We start from the raw sequence: 25069 nt of genomic DNA, 5'->3' as shown, positions 1-25069 counted from the left end.
AAGTTTCAATTCTGCAATAAATAAAATTCTCCTTATTTGTACAACCTCAAAATGTTAATGTAACTTTGGCAGATAATTATGCAAGAAGTATGCACTGTATATATTTTTTGTCATTTCGTGAAAGTTAAACAATTTAAAAAGTCTACAATTTTTTATGTAATTTCTGTAAATTTAAAATCTTTACCTGAAACGTGAGGCACCCCCTTAACGTGAGTGTATCTAACGGCTGGGGTAGGCAGCTGTAAGTGCTTGTGTGCGCGGCAAGTTGCATACCCAGAGACGTCAGGGAGCGCCTGTCTCTGATAGCTCAGTCACGGTCGCCAGAGGGAGTTTCTGTGTCTGAACACACTGCGATTGGCCACTAGCGCTAGTGTCTGAACACACTGCGATTGGCCACTAGCGCTAGTGTCTGAACACACTGCGATTGGCCACTAGCGCTAGTGTCTGAACACACTGCGATTGGCCACTAGCGCTAGTGTCTGAACACACTGCGATTGGCCACTAGCGCTAGTGTCTGAACACACTGCGATTGGCCACTAGCGCTAGTGTCTGAACACACTGCGATTGGCCACTAGCGCTAGTGTCTGAACACACTGCGATTGGCCACTAGCGCTAGTGTCTGAACACACTGCGATTGGCCACTAGCGTTAGTGTCTGAACACACTGCGATTGGCCACTAGCGCTAGTGTCTGAACACACTGCGATTGGCCACTAGCGCTAGTGTCTGAACACACTGCGATTGGCCACTAGCGCTAGTGTCTGAACACACTGCGATTGGCCACTAGCGCTAGTGTCTGAACACACTGCGATTGGCCACTAGCGCTAGTGTCTGAACACACTGCGATTGGCCACTAGCGCTAGTGTCTGAACACACTGCGATTGGCCACTAGCGCTAGTGTCTGAACACACTGCGATTGGCCACTAGCGCTAGTGTCTGAACACACTGCGATTGGCCACTAGCGCTAGTGTCTGAACACACTGCGATTGGCCACTAGCGCTAGTGTCTGAACACACTGCGATTGGCCACTAGCGCTAGTGTCTGAACACACTGCGATTGGCCACTAGCGCTAGTGTCTGAACACACTGCGATTGGCCACTAGCGCTAGTGTCTGAACACACTGCGATTGGCCACTAGCGTTAGTGTCTGAACACACTGCGATTGGCCACTAGCGCTAGTGTCTGAACACACTGCGATTGGCCACTAGCGCTAGTGTCTGAACACACTGCGATTGGCCACTAGCGCTAGTGTCTGAACACACTGCGATTGGCCACTAGCGCTAGTGTCTGAACACACTGCGATTGGCCACTGGGAATCAGCAGCGCTGGTGTCTGAACACGCTGCGAACACAGGCGGATTGCAAGCTCTGTGTGATATGTCGTTACTAGTACTTGGCGGTTACGTGGTTCGTCATACCTGACCGAGCAGATAGCATTGCGTGAACTTGTACACTCATGTACGGCCCTGTTGAAGTGCATATCACAGCATACTACAACAGGCACATCGTGTGTGATGATTGAGGTTTCATTGATGCTTTTAGCAAGATGGCGCAACCGACAGTGCAGCAAACATCAAAAAACACAGTCAACTAAGTGGCTGAACAGAAATGGTTCACTAATTTTGCAAATAGTGAAGTGAGGGTGAACATGAAAATTATTTTAATTTGTTTAATGTGTGTTATCTCGGGCGTTACTTCATTCGCATAAGCCGTCATGGATGTAAATTACAATATTTACTGAACAACACAGCCAAATGTCCAGAGAACCATGTTTAATCTCCGCACAGCTTGTATATTTGCAATATTTGCATTTCTGTGAATGCTGCACAGTGGCAAAGGAAAATGTTACAAGTTTTAAATTTATACAGCATACAATTTTGTAGTGAAATTATGGAGGCGGAATTTATCTTAAAATATTTTTTCAGTTAGTTCAAAAAGTGGGTGGCTGCCATCGGGAATGAAATTCAGACAATTTTACAAAGTCTTTACTTGGGTCCACATTGACCCGCTCCAAGAGCGCCTGGAAGTGCTGCTACCCGCTTTACCGTGTCGCACGGCGAGAAGCCTGGGCGCTATGCCGCAGGCGCAATGTCACGCCACAGCTCGGATCGTCTAAGGATATGCTACTATATAACATGCTCGTATGAGCGTATGAGTCGGCGTTGTTGCGCCTAGCTTCAACCTCAGTTTAGTGGTACAAGATAACTTTGTCGGAGGTTTTCCGGAATATTTTGTTTCTTCCAGACAACATATTAAATGTTTGAGTCCTTACAGTACATTTATAACATACATATCCTGCAGGTAGATCAGTAGAGCCAACTAAAAATAACATATTTAGAATTTTTTTATTGCAAGAGGATATGTACTGAACTAATATTGTGTCCATCACGTACATGTTGGGCCAAAGGTCCGAAGAGGTAATAACTGTGAATAAAAGATTTTCAGTACGACTGCCAATATGGTCCACAAGATGGCGGATGCTTCGACGGTCTGGCAATAAATACCACTGCACTCTAGCGGGTAACATGGAGGCGGCGCGCTCTAGCAGACGATGGTCATGTTGCGACACTAGTGCTCCTAGTAGCAATTATTGACAACGAAGATGGTGGCATGGCCTTCAACTATTGATGCTCTTATTTCTTCATAATAAAAAAATTACGAGTCAAATATGTGATATTTTTATATAATTTAATTCTCAGTGTGGTAAATGGCCAAATGGCCGTGTGGTCAAAGGCGTATGTTCTTCATACCAGAGGTCCGACCACTCATGATTACTTCCACTGAATTTTGTATTTAAAAAATGTGAGACTTTCAGCACTCGCCAGTGTAGTGTGAACGTGTAACTCGGTAACGAGCAAATTTATGTGTCCTCATGTTGAAAATAAACCTATGATACGAAATTCGGACACTAAGTTAAACATGGGACTATCTAAAATAATGCCGAGTGTGATAAATATACAAAAAGTATTCCTTTTAGAAAAAAAATGGTTGTCTGTAAAGTCGGTTTACGGACGATAGTTTAACGTGACGTCATAACAAAACATTGATGAAATGATTGCATACTTTTATGAATAAAATTGAATCATTTTTATTTTAATAATAAAAGAATAAATACTTGAAATTATACTAGTAATCAGATTTTTAAAATGCAAGAATAATTAACTTTTATTGCCGACATTGTTGTTGTAATAAGCAATGAAAACCACATTAACTTTTCACTTCACTTTATAAACAGTCGTCGAAACAGTTCACGTGTAGATGACTTGTAATTTTTAAAAACTGACGTTTAGTTATAAAGTTTAAATATAATTATGAACAAGTTTTCATATAAATAAACTGTAATCAAATGTCTATCATCAATTATATGAATCACCATAATTTTTTAGTCAATTGTAACATAGCCTATTATTACTGCACTCGCCGACAGCGTAACGAAACAATGTGCGTAACGGGACACTTTTTCGTGCGTGCAGCCGGCGTTCATCGATTTATTAGACGTCACGTCAAAAATTAATATAACTTACTACTCAAACATGCCCCAATGTCGGCGGAAAAAAAATTAGTATTTTCATATTGAAATTTATGAATGCACAGTATTTTTCATGCAAGCAATTTAGAAGTTAGTATGAAATAATAAATAAAGCATGCAGATTAATGTCAAAGTTGAAAATAAATTGACTCATGACACAAAAGTGGAATAAAGGAAAGATATGTTTAAATGCATGTTTGGCCTACCATGTAAATCTTGGTATACACACAAAACAGCATCGTTGGTAACAACACCTGAGCTAAAATTTTACCAAGCAATAATTTTAAATATATTCCTGGGTAGTTTTATTATTATAAAGTTTTATTTGGTACACCAATATATTAAGTATGTACTCTAAATGTTACAAAAGTTACTATATATGGTTCGTCATCTTTGTCCTACATTTCCCTTTATCAACTTTTGTTCCATTTTCACGAATTTACTCCTCCAAATGTCGTCTACTCATCAAAAATTAATTTAATGTGTCTATAAAGGTCATAACACTTTGCCGTCACCCGACATCTGTGAAAGGCCCGGGGGTACCTGACGGGCGCTACGGGCGTCGCGGTGCTCTTGTCGTCCGGAGGGGCGCCAGTCTAGCGGGCTGCTAGGCCGTTGGTGTTGGGTCGTGGGTACTCTGCCCCCGCGTGCCCCGCCAGGTACACGGCTTGAATCTACTCTGAATGGCTCTCTCTTGACTGTGAAGGCCGCTCTGCCGTGTGGAGGACGGGAGACTCCGGAAAATTAGTGTACACGAGTTGGTGAGAATTACCTTTAATCTAGTCGCGCTACAAAACACTCTCACCAACACTTGGCGACGTCTAGCCGTTACAAAATTAACACAGAAAAAACATACCACTACGCGACACTAATGGTTACCGCGGCAGTCTCGCGGGACGCGGTTCGATGCTCGCTGGAGACGGCCAGCGCCGAACATTAACGGGTGCAGGGGGGGCTCTATGAGCGGCGAAACACTTACGTGTGTGCAGCCGGCAGGCATAGGCACGGCGTCCTTAAGTAAAAACACTTTCGCTGGAGTCGGCCAGTACCGTACGTTCTGTGCTACGATACGTATCGCGGTATCACACTGAAGACGGTCGGGATAGGCCCGGCTCCGCAAAATACGCGCCGAGTCGACGTGGGCAGCGGTGAATTAACAAAAGGTTTTAAATTTAAAGATTTAGTACAGAATAAAAATTAATCAATGAAAGAAACTTGGATGCTGCCCACGGACACACGTCTGTTCCCGGCGCGGAGTGGTTCGAGACTGCCGGACATGGCCGCCTCGCAAGGAAGTGAAACTTTCTCTTTGTGAGTCGGCGTCAAAAAACTTATATTAATTGAATTTAATCTATGACCAGTTAAAACATGTTCCAGGTGCCCAATTAAAATGTAGCACCTGGTAATTGGGTGCTTAAGGCTTAGCAATGATTTAATGTATTTAATTATTTAAATTGTGACATCAAGTTGGCGACTGTAAATTTACTAACATATTGTCCCACTGTGAATTGTTTTAGAGGGATTTCTCCTATTCTGACTTGATCATAGTCACGGGCATTTTAATTAAGGCCAGTGGCCACGGTGACTGTTAATGAGGTTTGTTGTCTATTGGGGTCACGCCCGGGGCGCTCGCCTGACTCAGTCCGGCTGGGCAAGGGGCGCGCTCCGAAAACGGGATACGGTACTGGCGGGTCGGTACGACGTCAACTTTTTAGTAAGGGAACTTCGAACATACGTGTACGAGACAGTGACGTTGGCAAACTCAAGGAACAAACAGTGGAAACAAAGATGGCCAACATTACATAATTCAAGATGGCGACCTCTAGCCAAAAAATAAAACAGACTATGGCTGTAACATCAGAATCTAAGAAAGTGGCGGTGGTGGCAGAATACAAGATGGCAGGTGTAGCATCATGATCAATATTGTGAAATCCAAGATGGCGGCAAGGATGAGTGGCATTTTATAACGAAAAGTGCAATGTTCGGGAATGGGGCACTTGATTTAAATATGGTAGCTGTGGCATCATAATTCAAAATGTCGGTATCCAAGATGGCATCTGGAGTCAAGGTTATGTAAATCCAAGATGGCTGCATAATCCAAAATGGCGGACCCGGTGCAAAGCCAGACCGACATTTAGATATTGCTCTTGAGATTTCCCTTGTCAGGGGACGAATATTTTTAATGAATGCGTGACTACGTGTAACAGATGACGACAAAACTTTTGAGAACCTTTTGAAAAGATAGACGAGTTATTTCGGAACATTCAAGACGGAAAGAAAATCACCAAAATTATGAAGTTTTGAAACACTTATGAGTGGTGAGGGAAAATAATTTTTTTAACCCTCATTTGTTTTCTTTCAACTTGCATATTAAAACATTCTTCATGGATAAAACAGTACGACTTCCGGCTTGTTTGTAAATTCCATCGCCGTTCATGTTGAATGTGTGACGTGTTGCAGGCACGAGTTCCACAAGACGTGCATCGACCCGTGGCTGCTGGAGCATCGCACCTGCCCCATGTGCAAGATGGACATCTTGAAGCACTACGGCTTCGTGGTGAGTGCGCATGCTCGTAGCCTCGTAGCTGCATCCGGGCTTACTGTACACTTCAGCATGAGCACTCGTACGTACACTCGTAACATCCTGTAGGTGGCTGTCTGTTGCACTAGAACACCAGTGTGTAGTGCAGACACAGATTGCTTGAAGTTGAATACACTTGCTCGTAGTATCTTAGCTGTAGTCGGCGAGTGTACGAGTGTATGAGAGCATTAGAGCTCATACATTCATAACACCATGTAGGTGGCTGGCTGTTGCACTAGAACACCAGTGTGTAGTGCAGACACAGATTGCTTGATGTTGAGTACACATGCTCGTAGTATCTTAGCAGTAGTCGGTGAGTGTACGAGTGTATGAGAGCATTAGAGCTCGTACACTCATAACACCCTGCAGGTGGCTCACTGTTGCACTAGAACACCAGTGTTTAGTGCAGACACAGAGTGATTGGAGTTGAGTACACTTGCTCGTAGTCTCTTAAGCTGTAGTGGGTGAGTGTACGAGTCTATGAGAGCATTAGAGCAAGTACAGTCGTAACAACCTGTAGAAGGCTGGCTGTTGCACTCGAACACCAGTGTGTAGTGCAGACACAGGTTGCTTGATGTTGAGTACACTTGCTCGTAGTATCTTAGCTGTAGTCTGTGAGTGTACGGGTGTATGAGAGCATTAGAGCTCGTACACTAACACCCTGTAGGTGGCTCACTGTTGCACTAGAACACCAGTGTGTAGTGCAGACACAGAGTGATTGATGTTGAGTACACTTACTCGTAGTCTCTTAGCTGTAGTCGGTGAGTGTACGAGTGTATGAGAGCTTTAGAGCAAGTACACACGTAACACTCTGTAGGTAGTTCACAGTTGCACTAGAACACCAGTGTGTAGTGCAAACACAGAGTGATTAATGTTAAGTACACTTGCTCATAGTCTCTTAGCTGTAGTCGGTGAGTGTACGAGTGTATGAGAGCATTAGCGCTCGTACACTCTTAACAACCTGTAGGTGGCTCACTGTTGCACTAGAACACCAGTCTTTACCCTTGTTTAGTTTAATGATCTACATTGTGTGTGATGTTTAACAAGGACATATCTGGCACAAAAGAAAATATTTTTCTTTTATTTATGTTAACATTTTTTTTTATTGGAAAGTTTAAATGTTTTTGGTAAACAATAATTTTTGTAAGCATGAACACATTTAAGTGCATGGTCTATGCTCGTTTACAATTATTGTAAATTCATTATTAATGTTGTAATATAATTATTAATATTATAGACTAAGATTCTTATTTCATATTTTAACCACAGTTTTGTAGTGTTGTTGTTAGTCTGTAACAATGTAACAAGCTATTTAGACAAACAAATAACATTCTAAACTAAAGATAAACTTTTTGCCATGTCTAATGCCCAATGAAATTGCATCAAATATGTGGAAACTGAAAAGGGACTGTTGGTTAGTAAACTAACGTTTGAATTGCTGGTTGTGTTCGGTAAAATATCACTTTTTGTTTTGTTTGATAACCGATAGAGACTTAAGTTTACCAAGATACTTAACAATGCCTACTTGGAAAAGTTAACACAGGAACCAGAATTGTTTTCTGCCGTGAAAGACTTGTTCTTCTTGAAAACTGCCATCTGTCATTTTTCTTGCAGAAGTAGGCTGTGTGCAGAAATATAAGTTGTCAGTGTATGGGAAACATCAGTACAGAACAGCAGCACAGAAATTTAACCATCAAGAATTTAGCAGCAAATCTGGAATCACCATCACTCATTCTCAATCAGAACTTTTGTTCAAAGATTTTTATTTAAAGAAAAGTATGAACACTTGATAGTTTTTGGAGTGGGGACCACTGTATGGGTTTAGTTTCAACCTCGATGAATGTGGTAGTTGGTTTGCAGTTGAGGATGACACCACGAATGTTACGAGTGAAGTGTGGTGTACACCTGTGGACACCAGCAGAGATGTGTTGCATGCCACGAGGACATGGAGTCCGGACAGACAGCAGTTCCCCCCCACCCCCCCCCCCCTAACCGAGCATTTGAAACTTTGAAAACCCTTATATCTGACCACGTTTGTTCATGGCTGATGTCAGGTAACTCTGTCAGTGTCGTGCGAGGGGGTCCCAGCGTGATGTAGGTGCCAGCAGTGCTGATATGGTCCAAGGGCTCAGGACACAGCCAACTGTCTGGTCAGCTGAGCGAGGCTCTAACATCTTCCTGGTCGAAGGTGGAAGTAATCCCTTGACAGCTCTGTCGTAATTTTACTTCCTCTGTAATGAATAAAAGTATCTGTAAGCCACTCCCATTCTACCCTTGAAGGGCGCACATATGGAAGGACTGATGGGAGATGCCGACCACAAGGTTGGAACAAAGCTGCCAGTGTCGTACACTTTTTAAGACGCAAGTCCATCGTCGTCCAACGCAGTAGTTGAAGACATTCAGTCACCGTTGACTGGAAGCATCTGTCTCGATGTCCGGGTTGGGGGATGTCTCACAGGAGACACGGCATGGTTGTTCCAGTAGCCACGGCGCGTGCTGCTATTCGCTAGACCATTCAGTGGCGTGGGCTTCGTGTGCCGAAACCATGGTTCGAAAATTTTTGAACTATCTTTTCAATTTTGTTAAAATTTTCTTCTTCATTCCAAACCAAACATTTGTTGTTCGTGCTACCACACATTCCTCACACTTCTCCAAATCGTCTACACGGAGTACGCAAGCGCTTTGCAGACAAGAAACCGACAGCGTTTCATTGGCGTTCATTCGGCTCATGCCGAGACCTGTCTTATTACGTGATTTTGTTAATATATGCTTCTGAAATATTCTTTACTGTATGGAAAATAAATATTCTGGTTTAGTGCAATAGATTACATTTGGAAATCTCACAAAATTAAACATTTGAATTGAAACTTTTTTAAGACTGAACTTGCCCAAAAAATTTTTTTTTTCATTTTCAAAGGATACTTCTTTAGGCATGTTATTATGCAAACATAAGGAAATGTACCAGTATTAGGTCCAATGTGCATGCAGATTTCGTTCAGTAGTGTTCAAATGCAAGTAATATAACGTGGCATTTGGTTTATTTTCAAACGAATTTTAAAAAAATATGACAGAAAATTTAAAACATGTCCTCAAATACGTTTTTAATACTCAAATAATAGTACTACTAATAGTAACACTGCTACTTGCTTTAGTAACTTTTTTTTAATCAGAAACCAGCCAACACAGTTTTTAAATTTGGTTTCCTTTAGCTTTACTTATATTTTATTAACTGAGAACATTGTGTTAGAACAAAAATTGTGTTGATTTTATTTAAATATGATGAACGCTGCACTTTCTCTTTGTTTTGATGTTAGTTTTTTAGGAAGCACCGTACTGGATTTCAAACATAAAGCGATGTTAGTCATGCTAACATTGTTTTATTGCACCAAAACAATAAACAATCAACAAAAACAAGGTGCATCACTTTCTCTGCTACCACCCTGGGTCCTCACTGCAACAGAATACAACAAGTCGTTAAAACTACTTCTCATTCTTATTAAACACATTTCTGACAAAAATAAAATCTTTCTTGCATTAAAAATAATTGCCTTTAAATATCGTGAACATTAGAATACATTGAAATTCAAAGCAAGTAATTTTAGAATGCTTGAATTCCTGAAAATACAAATATTAGCAAAAATGAAGGCAACTAACTAAAAATTTAATTTAAATGAAACAAACTTTATGAAAGACAAACTCGAAACTAAATTACAATATGAAACTTTCAAATTAACACAGGGCTCTCAGGTAGAAAAAACTCAACTGTGCTGAAAAGCCGTTCCAAGGCTATACTTTAACTGACTATACATCGTGGGCAGTGGTGTAGAAGTTTCCGCTCCTGAAGTCTGATGCTTTGAAGATGATAAAATGGTCGCCTTAAGGCCCCCGCCCACCCGGGCACACACGCGGTGCGCAGAGCTCCAGGAAAAACAACGTGATTTCAAAACTACTCAACATATCCGAGTGGGGTCTGCTTACGAAAAGCATTTAAGAGTTTGCTGAGGTCCGAAAAGTACTTTTGATTTTGGATTAAGTTTTTAAACTGTATTTTTAGAAGAGTTAAAATGGCTAAAATGCATGTTTTCAGAGTAATTTTTAGGCGTAAAACAACCAGTACAGATTCTTGAAAGCACTTAAGGGCCTTGCATGACACCTCTATCTTCATTTCTCGGCCATATAATGTCACGGTCACCGCTCATATGCACTGGGAGAAGACTGCGCGCCAGTCCAGAGGAGACACCGCGCTAGAAGCAACCATCATCCCGCCTCACTAACACACACACACCCCTGACGAGGCGGGCCTCTTAAGAGTCGTCGAAACGCTGTGCAGTTTCTGGGCAACTCCCCGGTGTGGCTCACACCGAGACTCTTCATGCAGTCGCACCAGTCGCTCGTGCAGTCCTCGAACTTCTCCGAGTCCGATACGGAGGTTACGTGACGTATTGTGAACGCAAAAGTAGAACTTCATCAGTAGTGCTGAAACTTTTGAATGTTATATAGCATAGTCCGCAGATCACATTGCCGCATAGCACTCATCCTTACGTTAACGTAATGTAAACTCATGCGTCTGTTACGTAAATATCTGTTCGTGCATATTATGTTGAAAAGCCATCCAAAAGTACTATTTTACATTTTCATTTTAATATTTCTTGCATAATTAAACTATTAATTAACGAATTGAAATGTATTTAAATTCTGTAATTTCAACTCTTTAATAAATAGTTTAATTTTGCTACTACTAACGCCGTTAGTTTGCAGGCTGTCGCAAGCTTCACTAAGCTGACAGTTTTTGTTATGTAGCCTATAGCTTACTCCAACAGCAAAAGGGTCAATTTGCATCACTGGTAGCCTCCTTATCAGGGGAAAAACTTGTTCACATCGGGGAGTATCGACAATGCCCTACCTACAGGCGTCAAAACAAAACACTTTAAAGTTGTGAAAATACAAAAATATGGAAAGAGAAGAAAGTTGCGCTATCAGGCGCAACAAATGATATACTTTATTTAATCATGCCAAAGTAGAACATGCTATAGTACACAAATTTTTTTATTGCCGAAGTTGCTTTTATACATCACTAAGACAGTTTCTTTCAGTTAATCGTGAGTCACAAAGTGACGTGGCCAAACGAAAACAGAAACTGTTTCCTTTCATCGTTTTATAAACTGCTGGTTTTTGTTGTAATACTGTATCTCCCAAAACTTGGTTTTAAAAAGTTTGGTCTCGCTTCAGCCAGCTTCGAGTGACGAAATTGTTAGTATTTATTATTACTAACTGCTGTAAGTATAGTAGATTTGTCTCTTGAGACCTATTAGGTTGATCTAGTCACAGCCACTGACCAGTACTCACTCATTCTTCAGGCTAGTTTAGTTCCATGTCTGTGTTGGGGGAACTTGACTTCGGCTCATCAATAAAGGGGAAAGTTCTTACAGTTCTGAAAACTAAATAAACTACACAGTTGTATTTATTTTCAGGAGTTTTTCAAACGTTCATTTTTCTTTTAAGAGGGTTCAAAGTTGTGCATTATTCAGTAGTTTTTGGTAGTTGACTCGTTTCAGCTTGCTTTTACCTCCTACCCCTTTTCTTAATAAATTAAATCCATTATTTTTACGCACTTACCCTCTGAAAGCCTTTATGGATATCTTGTGTGACTATCCAAACTGGTTTCAGTTTTTATCTTCTTTTATCTTTAAAATGCTTGTGATTTGACAGTGAAAACTATTTTAATGGGTGTAGTGATGGTTCTCAAGTTTGGCATGGTTATTCGTTATCCTGCAATGAAATGCGAAAACCGCTTGTTCGATCCCGGCAGAGACAGTTGACGTGTTCTACCAGCCGAGCGGCGACGCTAGGATGTTGGCTCATGTTATTTGATGCAAGGTCCGGGCTGTGATGAACCAGTGGTGTGTACATAGAGAGCGCAAACTGATGTGTGGTGGGGTGTGGGTTATTCTGTTGAAGGCGAAGTGGCGGCTCAGAGAGGCACACATTCACTCCTTCCATGTAAGTGTGTGATGTTCATACCAGCTGCTGTCTGCATGGTAGCTTGCAGGAGCGGTGCTGGAGCGTGCATTGTGCATGACCTGTTCTCTCGCCTCCCCGTGCATGACCCCACCTCTGTAACTACTCACGTTTACCTTGTTCGTGCCTTGTCCTCGGGAAACACTAACCTTCAGGAGCTAATACTTACCGCCTCTTCTGCTATCTGGGCATCCTGACAATTGAGGAACTTAATCTGGAATTTTTATCTAACCTTTTCTCTATGCTGTTCATTATGGTTATGGGAACTGATTAACTTACATTTTAAGATCGCAGCAATCTAGGTATTGTGGTATATAGTTTTTATGTTTAGATATATGTTATGTTAGGTAGTATAAATTGCATAATAAATGTTTTCATTTGTTGGTAGTTATTAGAAATAATACGTACCTAGTTGATACTATTAATTTATTTTCTTCTGTAAATGAGTTTTCACCATGACACACATTAAATTCATTGTCTGTTGCAAAATATTTGAAGCATATTAATTACTATTGTAGATTATGTTAACATATTTATTTAGTTTTCTGAACTGGTACCACAGTGGTATATCTAGCTTTGGAACAATAAATCAAAATTATTAACGAGATAAAAAAAATTGTATCTTCACTTAATTTTTGTGATTATATTTCAAAGAACTATTTTAAATCCTTCTCTGTACATTTGTCAGCCGAGTCGTGTAACAAAGCATGTTTCTTCCTACGTGTGAGAGTAAAAATTATAGACATTACTTTATCGGGGAATTCATCTCCATGCCAGGTCACATGCGTACTAACTTCTTATTATGGCTGTTCCGTTAGTTACGCCGTACAAATCCATTTGTACATCCCTTGATTTTCACTTTCTTACACGTGACACCACTTTAACGCGGTCCCAATGCTAATGCCTGTATACTATGAACTTATGTCTATTCATATAATCACAGGCAGTTCCAGTGGGGCGTGTTCTGTAGTCCGGCTCGTGTTCACATGGTTTGGGTCGGTTCCCGTTTTCTAGCGAGTTACATGCCACGTTTGCACAGTGTTACAACATGCAAACTACAGCTGTAGAATATCATTGTAATGTGTATATTAATATTTTTTTGTCTTCCCGTTAAAACTATATTGACATTCTATTATCAGGTGACCTTTCTAATAGTCACGGCCTCGGTTACAAACGTCCTTTCAAATGTACTTAATGTCATTTAGAGCCTCTATCAGTGGCGGATCCAGGATTTTGGTTTGGGAGGGGCTTGACCCAGCTGAGACTAGGCTTTATCAAGGCAAACACTAAAACAATAGTGGACCCATATGCTTTTGGAGGGGGCTTGAGCCCCTCAGCCCCCCCCCCCCTCTGGATCCGCTACTGGCCTCTATTGTTGTATTATGAAAAGTTTCATTGTTAAAAGTGTGAGCTGGTGTCTGTATCGAGTGCGGAGTGCGGAGTGCGGAGTGCCGAGTGCGGAGTGCTGAGAGCGGCGACGTGTGCGCAGTTCACGGGCAGCCAGGAGAGCATCCTGCACATGGACATAGAGGAGGTGGTGAGCCCCGACAGCCTGGAGAGTGTGCAGCACCGCGCCGCGTCCACACAGTTGCCGTCTGTGCACCAGGTGAGTGGCGTCCCCTCCTTCACCTTGTTGGAACACTGGGGTCATATCATGCATGCATGCTCGCCCAATAACTGCCCCCTCCCAACCATTTCGACCCGAGGAATGGCCCAGTCTTAACAGACGGTGTCAGTTTGTGGTTGCAAATAAGTGGAAAGCAATGATGTATATTAGTTACTGTCACATATATTTCTTGACTCGCTCTCATGTGAGATGTTCCTATAGTAAGGTATCTAGCTCTAAGACACTGCAACAACCTCCACCAAGAGCCTTATTACAAGTTCTGTGACTGAGTGCACATCGAGTGCAGTCTTCATTAGATTTGTCTCGTTGTTCCGCCACACGGCCACCGATCAGGCACTCCCCGGCTGGCAAGGATCGGGCAGGACTCGCGCTAGACAAGTGACAGTCTACTTGAAGGGCAACCCTGCATCTGCAGCAACAGTCCATCGTCACACGTGGCAGTTGTCTCTCCGCAGCTCAGGTGGCCAGACAGACAGAGTTGATTCAGGAACTGAGTTAAATGAAGGTGGTCTTTTTAGATCGAGTGTATTTTAAACTATTTGCAACGTGGTGTGAACGAAGAAAATTACAAAACACCAAACTATTCACTCCAAGTTACACAAGGCGCTCATATGAGTTGGAGTGTAGAATTCACCCTTTCTATTAAGGGTACCTAGCAGAGAGTGTCTTGTAAAAACAATATATAATATTAATATAGAACAAGAATAATACGTTTAATCGAATTGTCTTCTTTTTAATAATGTTTTCCATAAACGTTCACAAAATACATGCAAAATACAAAATGAGATTATGCCGGTCCACAAGGACACAAAAAGCGGACAATAATTCAGACAATTTATTCACCAACATATGCTCCATTAAGGCCGCAGCCAAAGTTCATTTAGTATGAAACAAATTCGTGATTCAACCTCAATTCTCATGAGCTTAAATGGTCATGCATTTTACGCAACTATTTGCGTTAAATAAGTTACATAACATGTTTTTGAATAAATACAACGAGCGTGTGCGTTGCCCAATAATGAATACTATCTCTAAACTAATACTGGCTACGTGCATATAAAGCACCCATACATGATACAGGACAGAAATTTAGGTTTACTTTAGAAATTGTACGAGCATTTGACAAAATATTACATAGCATAGAGTACCAACGTGCTCCGCGCGGAGCTACAACAAGCAAGTTACAAAAGAAAATATTTAAAAAATGTAATATTTAAAGAATCGTAACATGTAGACTAGATATCAATGCCGGCATGGCCGTTTACAGGTTCCTACGAACCACGAGCTCTCCATACGTAACAAGTGCACAGCCCGAGGGAGCACTTACCCTAGACGTGGCGAGAAACAGATAGGAAAGACAACAGCATAGCAAAGTCACTCAGGCAGGCAACTCGTGACACCGGCACTTAAGGTGCTCAAAAAATAAGGGACAACGACATCAGGAGACAATAGGCATGAACGGACGGCAATGCAAACCGCGGCATGAAAGAGAGAAAAGAACCTGGAATAGGCGAACCATCGAGGTCCCAGCAGCCATACAAAGACAAACCTGCATGATGGCAAACAATTACCTTACTTTAAACGCTGGGATCCTCGGAGCAAACTGTAGCTACTTTACCGCACGGCCATCTCGTGCGAACAAAAAAAAAATCAAACCACAGCAGTCTCTCCCTCGGCGCCGTCACTGCCTAACAAACTAACTGATCACATGCTTATCACAGCTCAATATGCTAAGCTACAGAGGCCGAGGCACAGCCGACGGCTGCTTATAAAGCCTCGCATAGAGCATCGGTGGGGAAGCTGAAAAGAGAAGGAGGGGGGGAAACAAACTCACAAGGAAAAGAGGAGAAAGGAGAGAGAGGTGGGAAGGCTGTGACGAAGCGACATACGAGGCGGCGGGCCGCTTCATATTGATGAAAAAAATAACCAGTCATGGGGACTATCAACAGAAGTGAAAACTTAAAACTTTGTTTTTAAATGTATAATATGACATTTCTACGTTAAATGTGCGTAAGAGAAAATGATTCTGGTATTATATCACCAGCATGTCGGTGACGCGAACCCATAAGTTTTGCCCCTACCAAAATTCGCTCAACGCGGCTAAAGAAGTTTTCCCTTCGAAAATTTATGTTGCAGGATTACAATGGACCTGTGTAGAATGACCAGTGATTTTATTTTATTTTTATGTTTATATTTGTGGCATGCCCACCGACAGTTTGTAACTTGGTTGGCGGGCACAGCATACATGCATATATATATATATATACACACACATACATATACATACGCATATAAATACAAAATACGAAAGAACACAGCTGTAGAGTGTTCTGGCCTCACAGTCCCTATTCCCTCCCCAACCGACTGGTTGTTGCAAGTTCCACTAACCATTAAACAAGTGGAATTGGGATTTATTTAAAAGCCTAGGCTCTGGTATAGCTCAATTCTGAACAAAATTTTGTTCCTAAATCACTTGTTTATCAAGCATTAAGGTGTTACTGTGCCATATCATTCAAATTCAGGCTTGAAATCTAGCAACCTTGTACTGTTGAAGTGTATCTGCAATTGTGCTGTAAGTAAAAAATCTGCATAAGATGTGACTAGTGAAAAGTAGAACCTTATTACAACATTCTTAAAGGTACCTTAGAATATATTTTTTAATTAACGTTAACTAAATAACAAGACAAAATATTTAAATCTAATGTGGTAAAACATGAATTTAGCCTAACAATCATGCAGGTGTGTAAACCAGGATGGTGTTGTAAGCAGTGTGGTGTAGTGTGGTCGCTGTGGAGACAGCAAGTGTGCGCCGTGTGTTGTAGACATCTGGGGCGTCGTCAGCGTCGTCTGAGAGTCGCGGCAGAACCCCGAGCCCGTGCGCGGAGCAGTGCTTCCCTTCGCCCTGCGCGCGAGACGGCAGCGCCAAGTCGGCCAGCTCCGTCGGTCAGTGCCTCTGCAGTAGCACTGCTCCCTCGTGCCTCTGCAGTAGCTCTACTCCCTTGTGCCTCTGCAGTAGCGCTGCTCCCTCGTGCCTCTGCAGTAGCTCTGCTCCCTTGTGCCTCTGCAGTAGCACTGCTCCCTCGTGCCTCTGCAGTAGCACTGCTCCCTCGTGCCTCTGCAGTAGCTCTACTCCCTCGTGCCTCTGCAGTAGCGCTGCTCCCTCGTGCCTCTGCAGTAGCTCTGCTCCCTCGTGCCTCTGCAGTAGCACTGCTCCCTCGTGCCTCTGCAGTAGCTCTACTCCCTCGTGCCTCTGCAGTAGCACTGCTCCCTCGTGCCTCTGCAGTAGCACTGCTCCCTCGTGCCTCTGCAGTAGCACTGCTCCCTCGTGCCTCTGCAGTAGCACTGCTCCCTCGTGCCTCTGCAGTAGCACTGCTCCCTCGTGCCTCTGCAGTAGCACTGCTCCCTCGTGCCTCTGCAGTAGCACTGCTCCCTCGTGCCTCTGCAGTAGCACTGCTCCCTCGTGCCTCTGCAGTAGCACTGCTCCCTTGTGCCTCTGCAGTAGCACTGCTCCCTCGTGCCTCTGCAGTAGCTCTACTCCCTCGTGCCTCTGCAGTAGCACTGCTCCCTCGTGCCTCTGCAGTAGCACTGCTCCCTCGTGCCTCTGCAGTAGCACTGCTCCCTCGTGCCTCTGCAGTAGCACTGCTCCCTCGTGCCTCTGCAGTAGCACTGCTCCCTCGTGCCTCTGCAGTAGCACTGCTCCCTTGTGCCTCTGCAGTAGCACTGCTCCCTCGTGCCTCTGCAGTAGCTCTACTCCCTCGTGCCTCTGCAGTAGCTCTACTCCCTCGTGCCTCTGCAGTAGCACTGCTCCCTCGTGCCTCTGCAGTAGCACTGCTCCCTTGTGCCTCTGCAGTAGCACTGCTCCCTCGTGCCTCTGCAGTAGCTCTACTCCCTTGTGCCTCTGCAGTAGCACTGCTCCCTCGTGCCTCTGCAGTAGCTCTGCTCCCTTGTGCCTCTGCAGTAGCACTGCTCCCTCGTGCCTCTGCAGTAGCTCTGCTCCCTCGTGCCTCTGCAGTAGCTCTGCTCCCTTGTGCCTCTGCAGTAGCACTGCTCCCTTGTGCCTCTGCAGTAGCTCTGCTCCCTTGTGCCTCTGCAGTAGCACTGCTCCCTCGTGCCTCTGCAGTAGCTCTGCTCCCTCGTGCCTCTGCAGTAGCACTGCTCCCTCGTGCCTCTGCAGTAGCTCTGCTCCCTTGTGCCTCTGCAGTAGCACTGCTCCCTTGTGCCTCTGCAGTAGCTCTGCTCCCTTGTGCCTCTGCAGTAGCTCTGCTCCCTTGTGCCTCTGCAGTAGCTCTGCTCCCTTGTGCCTCTGCAGTAGCACTGCTCCCTTGTGCCTCTGCAGTAGCTCTGCTCCCTTGTGCCTCTGCAGTAGCACTGCTCCCTCGTGCCTCTGCAGTAGCTCTGCTCCCTTGTGCCTCTGCAGTAGCACTGCTCCCTCGTTCCTCTGCAGTAGCACTGCTCCCTTGTGCCTCTGCAGTAGCACTGCTCCCTTGTGCCTCTGCAGTAGCACTGCTCCCTCGTGCCTCTGCAGTAGCTCTGCTCCCTTGTGCCTCTGCAGTAGCACTGCTCCCTCGTGCCTCTGCAGTAGCTCTACTCCCTTGTGCCTCTGCAGTAGCGCTGCTCCCTCGTGCCTCTGCAGTAGCTCTGCTCCCTTGTGCCTCTGCAGTAGCACTGCTCCCTCGTGCCTCTGCAGTAGCTCTACTCCCTCGTGCCTCTGCAGTAGCACTGCTCCCTCGTGCCTCTGCAGTAGCACTGCTCCCTCGTGCCTCTGCAGTAGCACTGCTCCCTCGTGCCTCTGCAGTAGCACTGCTCCCTCGTGCCTCTGCAGTAGCACTGCTCCCTCGTGCCTCTGCAGTAGCACTGCTCCCTCGTGCCTCTGCAGTAGCACTGCTCCCTCGTGCCTCTGCAGTAGCACTGCTCCCTTGTGCCTCTGCAGTAGCACTGCTCCCTCGTGCCTCTGCAGTAGCTCTGCTCCCTTGTGCCTCTGCAGTAGCACTGCTCCCTCGTGCCTCTGCAGTAGCACTGCTCCCTTGTGCCTCTGCAGTAGCTCTGCTCCCTTGTGCCTCTGCAGTAGCACTGCTCCCTTGTGCCTCTGCAGTAGCTCTGCTCCCTTGTGCCTCTGCAGTAGCACTGCTCCCTCGTGCCTCTGCAGTAGCTCTGCTCCCTCGTGCCTCTGCAGTAGCACTGCTCCCTCGTGCCTCTGCAGTAGCTCTGCTCCCTCGTGCCTCTGCAGTAGCACTGCTCCCTCGTGCCTCTGCAGTAGCTCTGCTCCCTTGTGCCTCTGCAGTAGCTCTGCTCCCTCGTGCCTCTGCAGTAGCTCTGCTCCCTTGTGCCTCTGCAGTAGCACTGCTCCCTTGTGCCTCTGCAGTAGCTCTGCTCCCTTGTGCCTCTGCAGTAGCTCTGCTCCCTTGTGCCTCTGCAGTAGCACTGCTCCCTCGTGCCTCTGCAGTAGCACTGCTCCCTTGTGCCTCTGCAGTAGCTCTGCTCCCTCGTGCCTCTGCAGTAGCACTGCTCCCTCGTGCCTCTGCAGTAGCTCTGCTCCCTCGTGCCTCTGCAGTAGCACTGCTCCCTCGTGCCTCTGCAGTAGCTCTGCTCCCTTGTGCCTCTGCAGTAGCACTGCTCCCTCGTGCCTCTGCAGTAGCACTGCTCCCTTGTGCCTCTGCAGTAGCTCTGCTCCCTCGTGCCTCTGCAGTAGCACTGCTCCCTTGTGCCTCTGCAGTAGCTCTGCTCCCTTGTGCCTCTGCAGTAGCACTGCTCCCTCGTGCCTCTGCAGTAGCTCTGCTCCCTCGTGCCTCTGCAGTAGCACTGCTCCCTCGTGCCTCTGCAGTAGCTCTGCTCCCTCGTGCCTCTGCAGTAGCTCTGCTCCCTCGTGCCTCTGCAGTAGCACTGCTCCCTCGTGCCTCTGCAGTAGCTCTGCTCCCTTGTGCCTCTGCAGTAGCTCTGCTCCCTTGTGCCTCTGCAGTAGCTCTGCTCCCTTGTGCCTCTGCAGTAGCTCTGCTCCCTTGTGCCTCTGCAGTAGCACTGCTCCCTTGTGCCTCTGCAGTAGCTCTGCTCCCTTGTGCCTCTGCAGTAGCTCTGCTCCCTTGTGCCTCTGCAGTAGCACTGCTCCCTCGTGCCTCTGCAGTAGCTCTGCTCCCTTGTGCCTCTGCAGTAGCACTGCTCCCTCGTTCCTCTGCAGTAGCACTGCTCCCTTGTGCCTCTGCAGTAGCACTGCTCCCTTGTGCCTCTGCAGTAGCACTGCTCCCTCGTGCCTCTGCAGTAGCTCTGCTCCCTCGTGCCTCTGCAGTAGCACTGCTCCCTCGTGCCTCTGCAGTAGCTCTACTCCCTCGTGCCTCTGCAGTAGCGCTGCTCCCTCGTGCCTCTGCAGTAGCTCTGCTCCCTCGTGCCTCTGCAGTAGCACTGCTCCCTCGTGCCTCTGCAGTAGCTCTACTCCCTCGTGCCTCTGCAGTAGCACTGCTCCCTCGTGCCTCTGCAGTAGCACTGCTCCCTCGTGCCTCTGCAGTAGCACTGCTCCCTCGTGCCTCTGCAGTAGCACTGCTCCCTCGTGCCTCTGCAGTAGCACTGCTCCCTCGTGCCTCTGCAGTAGCACTGCTCCCTCGTGCCTCTGCAGTAGCACTGCTCCCTCGTGCCTCTGCAGTAGCACTGCTCCCTCGTGCCTCTGCAGTAGCACTGCTCCCTCGTGCCTCTGCAGTAGCTCTGCTCCCTCGTGCCTCTGCAGTAGCTCTGCTCCCTCGTGCCTCTGCAGTAGCACTGCTCCCTCGTGCCTCTGCAGTAGCACTGCTCCCTCGTGCCTCTGCAGTAGCACTGCTCCCTCGTGCCTCTGCAGTAGCACTGCTCCCTCGTGCCTCTGCAGTAGCACTGCTCCCTCGTGCCTCTGCAGTAGCACTGCTCCCTCGTGCCTCTGCAGTAGCACTGCTCCCTCGTGCCTCTGCAGTAGCACTGCTCCCTCGTGCCTCTGCAGTAGCACTGCTCCCTCGTGCCTCTGCAGTAGCACTGCTCCCTCGTGCCTCTGCAGTAGCACTGCTCCCTCGTGCCTCTGCAGTAGCTCTACTCCCTCGTGCCTCTGCAGTAGCTCTACTCCCTCGTGCCTCTGCAGTAGCACTGCTCCCTCGTGCCTCTGCAGTAGCACTGCTCCCTTGTGCCTCTGCAGTAGCACTGCTCCCTCGTGCCTCTGCAGTAGCTCTACTCCCTTGTGCCTCTGCAGTAGCACTGCTCCCTCGTGCCTCTGCAGTAGCTCTGCTCCCTTGTGCCTCTGCAGTAGCACTGCTCCCTCGTGCCTCTGCAGTAGCTCTGCTCCCTCGTGCCTCTGCAGTAGCTCTGCTCCCTCGTGCCTCTGCAGTAGCACTGCTCCCTTGTGCCTCTGCAGTAGCTCTGCTCCCTTGTGCCTCTGCAGTAGCACTGCTCCCTCGTGCCTCTGCAGTAGCTCTGCTCCCTCGTGCCTCTGCAGTAGCACTGCTCCCTCGTGCCTCTGCAGTAGCTCTGCTCCCTTGTGCCTCTGCAGTAGCACTGCTCCCTCGTGCCTCTGCAGTAGCTCTGCTCCCTTGTGCCTCTGCAGTAGCTCTGCTCCCTTGTGCCTCTGCAGTAGCACTGCTCCCTTGTGCCTCTGCAGTAGCTCTGCTCCCTTGTGCCTCTGCAGTAGCTCTGCTCCCTTGTGCCTCTGCAGTAGCACTGCTCCCTCGTGCCTCTGCAGTAGCTCTGCTCCCTTGTGCCTCTGCAGTAGCACTGCTCCCTCGTTCCTCTGCAGTAGCACTGCTCCCTCGTGCCTCTGCAGTAGCACTGCTCCCTTGTGCCTCTGCAGTAGCACTGCTCCCTTGTGCCTCTGCAGTAGCACTGCTCCCTTGTGCCTCTGCAGTAGCACTGCTCCCTTGTGCCTCTGCAGTAGTTCTGCTCCCTTGTGCCTCTGCAGTAGCTCTGCTCCCTTGTGCCTCTGCAGTAGCTCTGCTCCCTTGTGCCTCTGCAGTAGCACTGCTCCCTTGTGCCTCTGCAGTAGCTCTGCTCCCTTGTGCCTCTGCAGTAGCACTGCTCCCTTGTGCCTCTGCAGTAGCTCTGCTCCCTTGTGCCTCTGCAGTAGCTCTGCTCCCTTGTGCCTCTGCAGTAGCACTGCTCCCTCGTGCCTCTGCAGTAGCACTGCTCCCTTGTGCCTCTGCAGTAGCTCTGCTCCCTCGTGCCTCTGCAGTAGCTCTGCTCCCTTGTGCCTCTGCAGTAGCACTGCTCCCTTGTGCCTCTGCAGTAGCTCTGCTCCCTTGTGCCTCTGCAGTAGCTCTGCTCCCTTGTGCCTCTGCAGTAGCTCTGCTCCCTTGTGCCTCTGCAGTAGCACTGCTCCCTTGTGCCTCTGCAGTAGCTCTGCTCCCTTGTGCCTCTGCAGTAGCACTGCTCCCTTGTGCCTCTGCAGTAGCTCTGCTCCCTTGTGCCTCTGCAGTAGCACTGCTCCCTCGTGCCTCTGCAGTAGCTCTGCTCCCTCGTGCCTCTGCAGTAGCACTGCTCCCTCGTGCCTCTGCAGTAGCTCTGCTCCCTCGTGCCTCTGCAGTAGCACTGCTCCCTCGTGCCTCTGCAGTAGCTCTGCTCCCTTGTGCCTCTGCAGTAGCTCTGCTCCCTCGTGCCTCTGCAGTAGCTCTGCTCCCTTGTGCCTCTGCAGTAGCACTGCTCCCTTGTGCCTCTGCAGTAGCTCTGCTCCCTTGTGCCTCTGCAGTAGCTCTGCTCCCTTGTGCCTCTGCAGTAGCACTGCTCCCTCGTGCCTCTGCAGTAGCACTGCTCCCTTGTGCCTCTGCAGTAGCTCTGCTCCCTCGTGCCTCTGCAGTAGCACTGCTCCCTCGTGCCTCTGCAGTAGCTCTGCTCCCTCGTGCCTCTGCAGTAGCACTGCTCCCTCGTGCCTCTGCAGTAGCTCTGCTCCCTTGTGCCTCTGCAGTAGCACTGCTCCCTCGTGCCTCTGCAGTAGCACTGCTCCCTTGTGCCTCTGCAGTAGCTCTGCTCCCTCGTGCCTCTGCAGTAGCACTGCTCCCTTGTGCCTCTGCAGTAGCTCTGCTCCCTTGTGCCTCTGCAGTAGCACTGCTCCCTCGTGCCTCTGCAGTAGCTCTGCTCCCTCGTGCCTCTGCAGTAGCACTGCTCCCTCGTGCCTCTGCAGTAGCTCTGCTCCCTCGTGCCTCTGCAGTAGCACTGCTCCCTCGTGCCTCTGCAGTAGCTCTGCTCCCTCGTGCCTCTGCAGTAGCACTGCTCCCTCGTGCCTCTGCAGTAGCTCTGCTCCCTTGTGCCTCTGCAGTAGCACTGCTCCCTTGTGCCTCTGCAGTAGCACTGCTCCCTCGTGCCTCTGCAGTAGCTCTGCTCCCTTGTGCCTCTGCAGTAGCACTGCTCCCTCGTGCCTCTGCAGTAGCTCTGCTCCCTCGTGCCTCTGCAGTAGCTCTGCTCCCTTGTGCCTCTGCAGTAGCACTGCTCCCTTGTGCCTCTGCAGTAGCGCTGCTCCCTCGTGCCTCTGCAGTAGCACTGCGCCAGCTCTACTCCCTCGTGCCTCTGCAGTAGCACTGTGCCTGCTCTACTCCCTTGTGCCTCTGCAGTAGCTCTACTCCCTCGTGCCTCTGCAGTAGCACTGTGCCTGCTCTACTCCCTTGTGCCTCTGCAGTAGCTCTACTCCCTCGTGCCTCTGCAGTAGCTCTGCTCCCTTGTGCCTCTGCAGTAGCACTGCCCCAGCTCTACTCCCTCGTGCCTCTGCAGTAGCTCTGCTCCCTTGTGCCTCTGCAGTAGCACTGCTCCCTCGTGCCTCTGCAGTAGCTCTACTCCCTTGTGCCTCTGCAGTAGCTCTACTCCCTCATGCCTCTGCAGTAGCTCTGCTCCCTTGTGCCTCTGCAGTAGCACTGCGCCAGCTCTACTCCCTTGTGCCTCTGCAGTAGCTCTACTCCCTCGTGCCTCTGCAGTAGCTCTGCTCCCTTGTGCCTCTGCAGTAGCACTGTGCCTGCTCTACTCCCTCGTGCCTCTGCAGTAGCACTGTGCCTGCTCTACTCCCTTGTGCCTCTGCAGTAGCTCTGCTCCCTCGTGCCTCTGCAGTAGCTCTGCTCCCTTGTGCCTCTGCAGTAGCACTGTGCCTGCTCTACTCCCTCGTGCCTCTGCAGTAGCACTGTGCCTGCTCTACTCCCTCGTGCCTCTGCAGTAGCACTGTGCCAGCTCTACTCCCTCGTCCCTCTGCAGTAGCTCTGCTCCCTTGTGCCTCTGCAGTAGCTCTGCTCCCTTGTGCCTCTGCAGTAGCTCTACTCCCTCGTGCCTCTGCAGTAGCACTGTGCCTGCTCTACTCCCTCGTGCCTCTGCAGTAGCACTGTGCCAGCTCTACTCCCTCGTCCCTCTGCAGTAGCTCTGCTCCCTTGTGCCTCTGCAGTAGCTCTGCTCCCTTGTGCCTCTGCAGTAGCTCTACTCCCTCGTCCCTCTGCAGTAGCTCTACTCCCTCGTGCCTCTGCAGTAGCTCTGCTCCCTTGTGCCTCTGCAGTAGCACTGTGCCTGCTCTACTCCCTCGTGCCTCTGCAGTAGCACTGTGCCTGCTCTACTCCCTTGTGCCTCTGCAGTAGCTCTACTCCCTCGTGCCTCTGCAGTAGCACTGTGCCTGCTCTACTCCCTTGTGCCTCTGCAGTAGCTCTACTCCCTCGTGCCTCTGCAGTAGCTCTGCTCCCTTGTGTCTCTGCAGTAGCACTGCCCCAGCTCTACTCCCTCGTGCCTCTGCAGTAGCTCTGCTCCCTTGTGCCTCTGCAGTAGCACTGCTCCCTTGTGCCTCTGCAGTAGCACTGTGCCTGCTCTACTCCCTTGTGCCTCTGCAGTAGCACTGCCCCAGCTCTACTCCCTCGTGCCTCTGCAGTAGCTCTGCTCCCTTGTGCCTCTGCAGTAGCTCTGCTCCCTTGTGCCTCTGCAGTAGCTCTACTCCCTCGTCCCTCTGCAGTAGCTCTACTCCCTTGTGCCTCTGCAGTAGCACTGCGCCAGCTCTACTCCCTTGTGCCTCTGCAGTAGCTCTACTCCCTCGTGCCTCTGCAGTAGCTCTGCTCCCTTGTGCCTCTGCAGTAGCACTGCGCCAGCTCTACTCACGTGTGTCAGTATGGAAGTTGCCTGTCTACTGTATATATTTTTTGTTTCTTGCCTGTAGTGCCACCTCAGGTTGGTTCGAACCAGTGTGTTCAAATTGGAGAGTGTGTACATTAACTCTAAGTGATATCCAGACCAACCCAATCATGCCACGTACACACGTGTTTCTTTTGGACAGTTCTCGATGAGGCCTTTGTTCTGATCTTTTCTTGGGGCTCCAACCTCTGTCCCTCCCCTTCTATAGAGTTGTTTGTACACATTATTGAAGCTAT

General features: G+C 47.9%; 1 protein-coding gene across 3 annotated transcripts in view; it reads left to right on the top strand.

The window, feature by feature from the left end:
- The window catches only part of LOC134539562 (E3 ubiquitin-protein ligase goliath-like), a 241399-nt gene that overhangs the window by 206899 nt on the left and 9431 nt on the right, over positions 1-25069 (top strand). Inside the window, exons 6-9 of one of the 3 annotated variants that reach the window (XM_063381702.1) lie at positions 5986-6082; positions 12065-12106; positions 13614-13730; positions 16574-16694. In XM_063381702.1, the coding sequence (XP_063237772.1) occupies positions 5986-6082; positions 12065-12106; positions 13614-13730; positions 16574-16694 (377 nt within the window). The remainder of the gene's footprint in view (positions 1-5985; positions 6083-12064; positions 12107-13613; positions 13731-16573; positions 16695-25069) is intronic. The other 2 variants (XM_063381703.1, XM_063381705.1) reach the window with 2 other exon arrangements.

This window comes from Bacillus rossius, chromosome 15, assembly GCF_032445375.1.
Source record: "Bacillus rossius redtenbacheri isolate Brsri chromosome 15, Brsri_v3, whole genome shotgun sequence".
NCBI lineage: Eukaryota > Metazoa > Arthropoda > Insecta > Phasmatodea > Bacillidae > Bacillus > Bacillus rossius.
The sequence above is the reverse complement of the archived record's forward strand: the minus strand, read 5'-3'. Positions and strand labels throughout refer to the sequence as shown.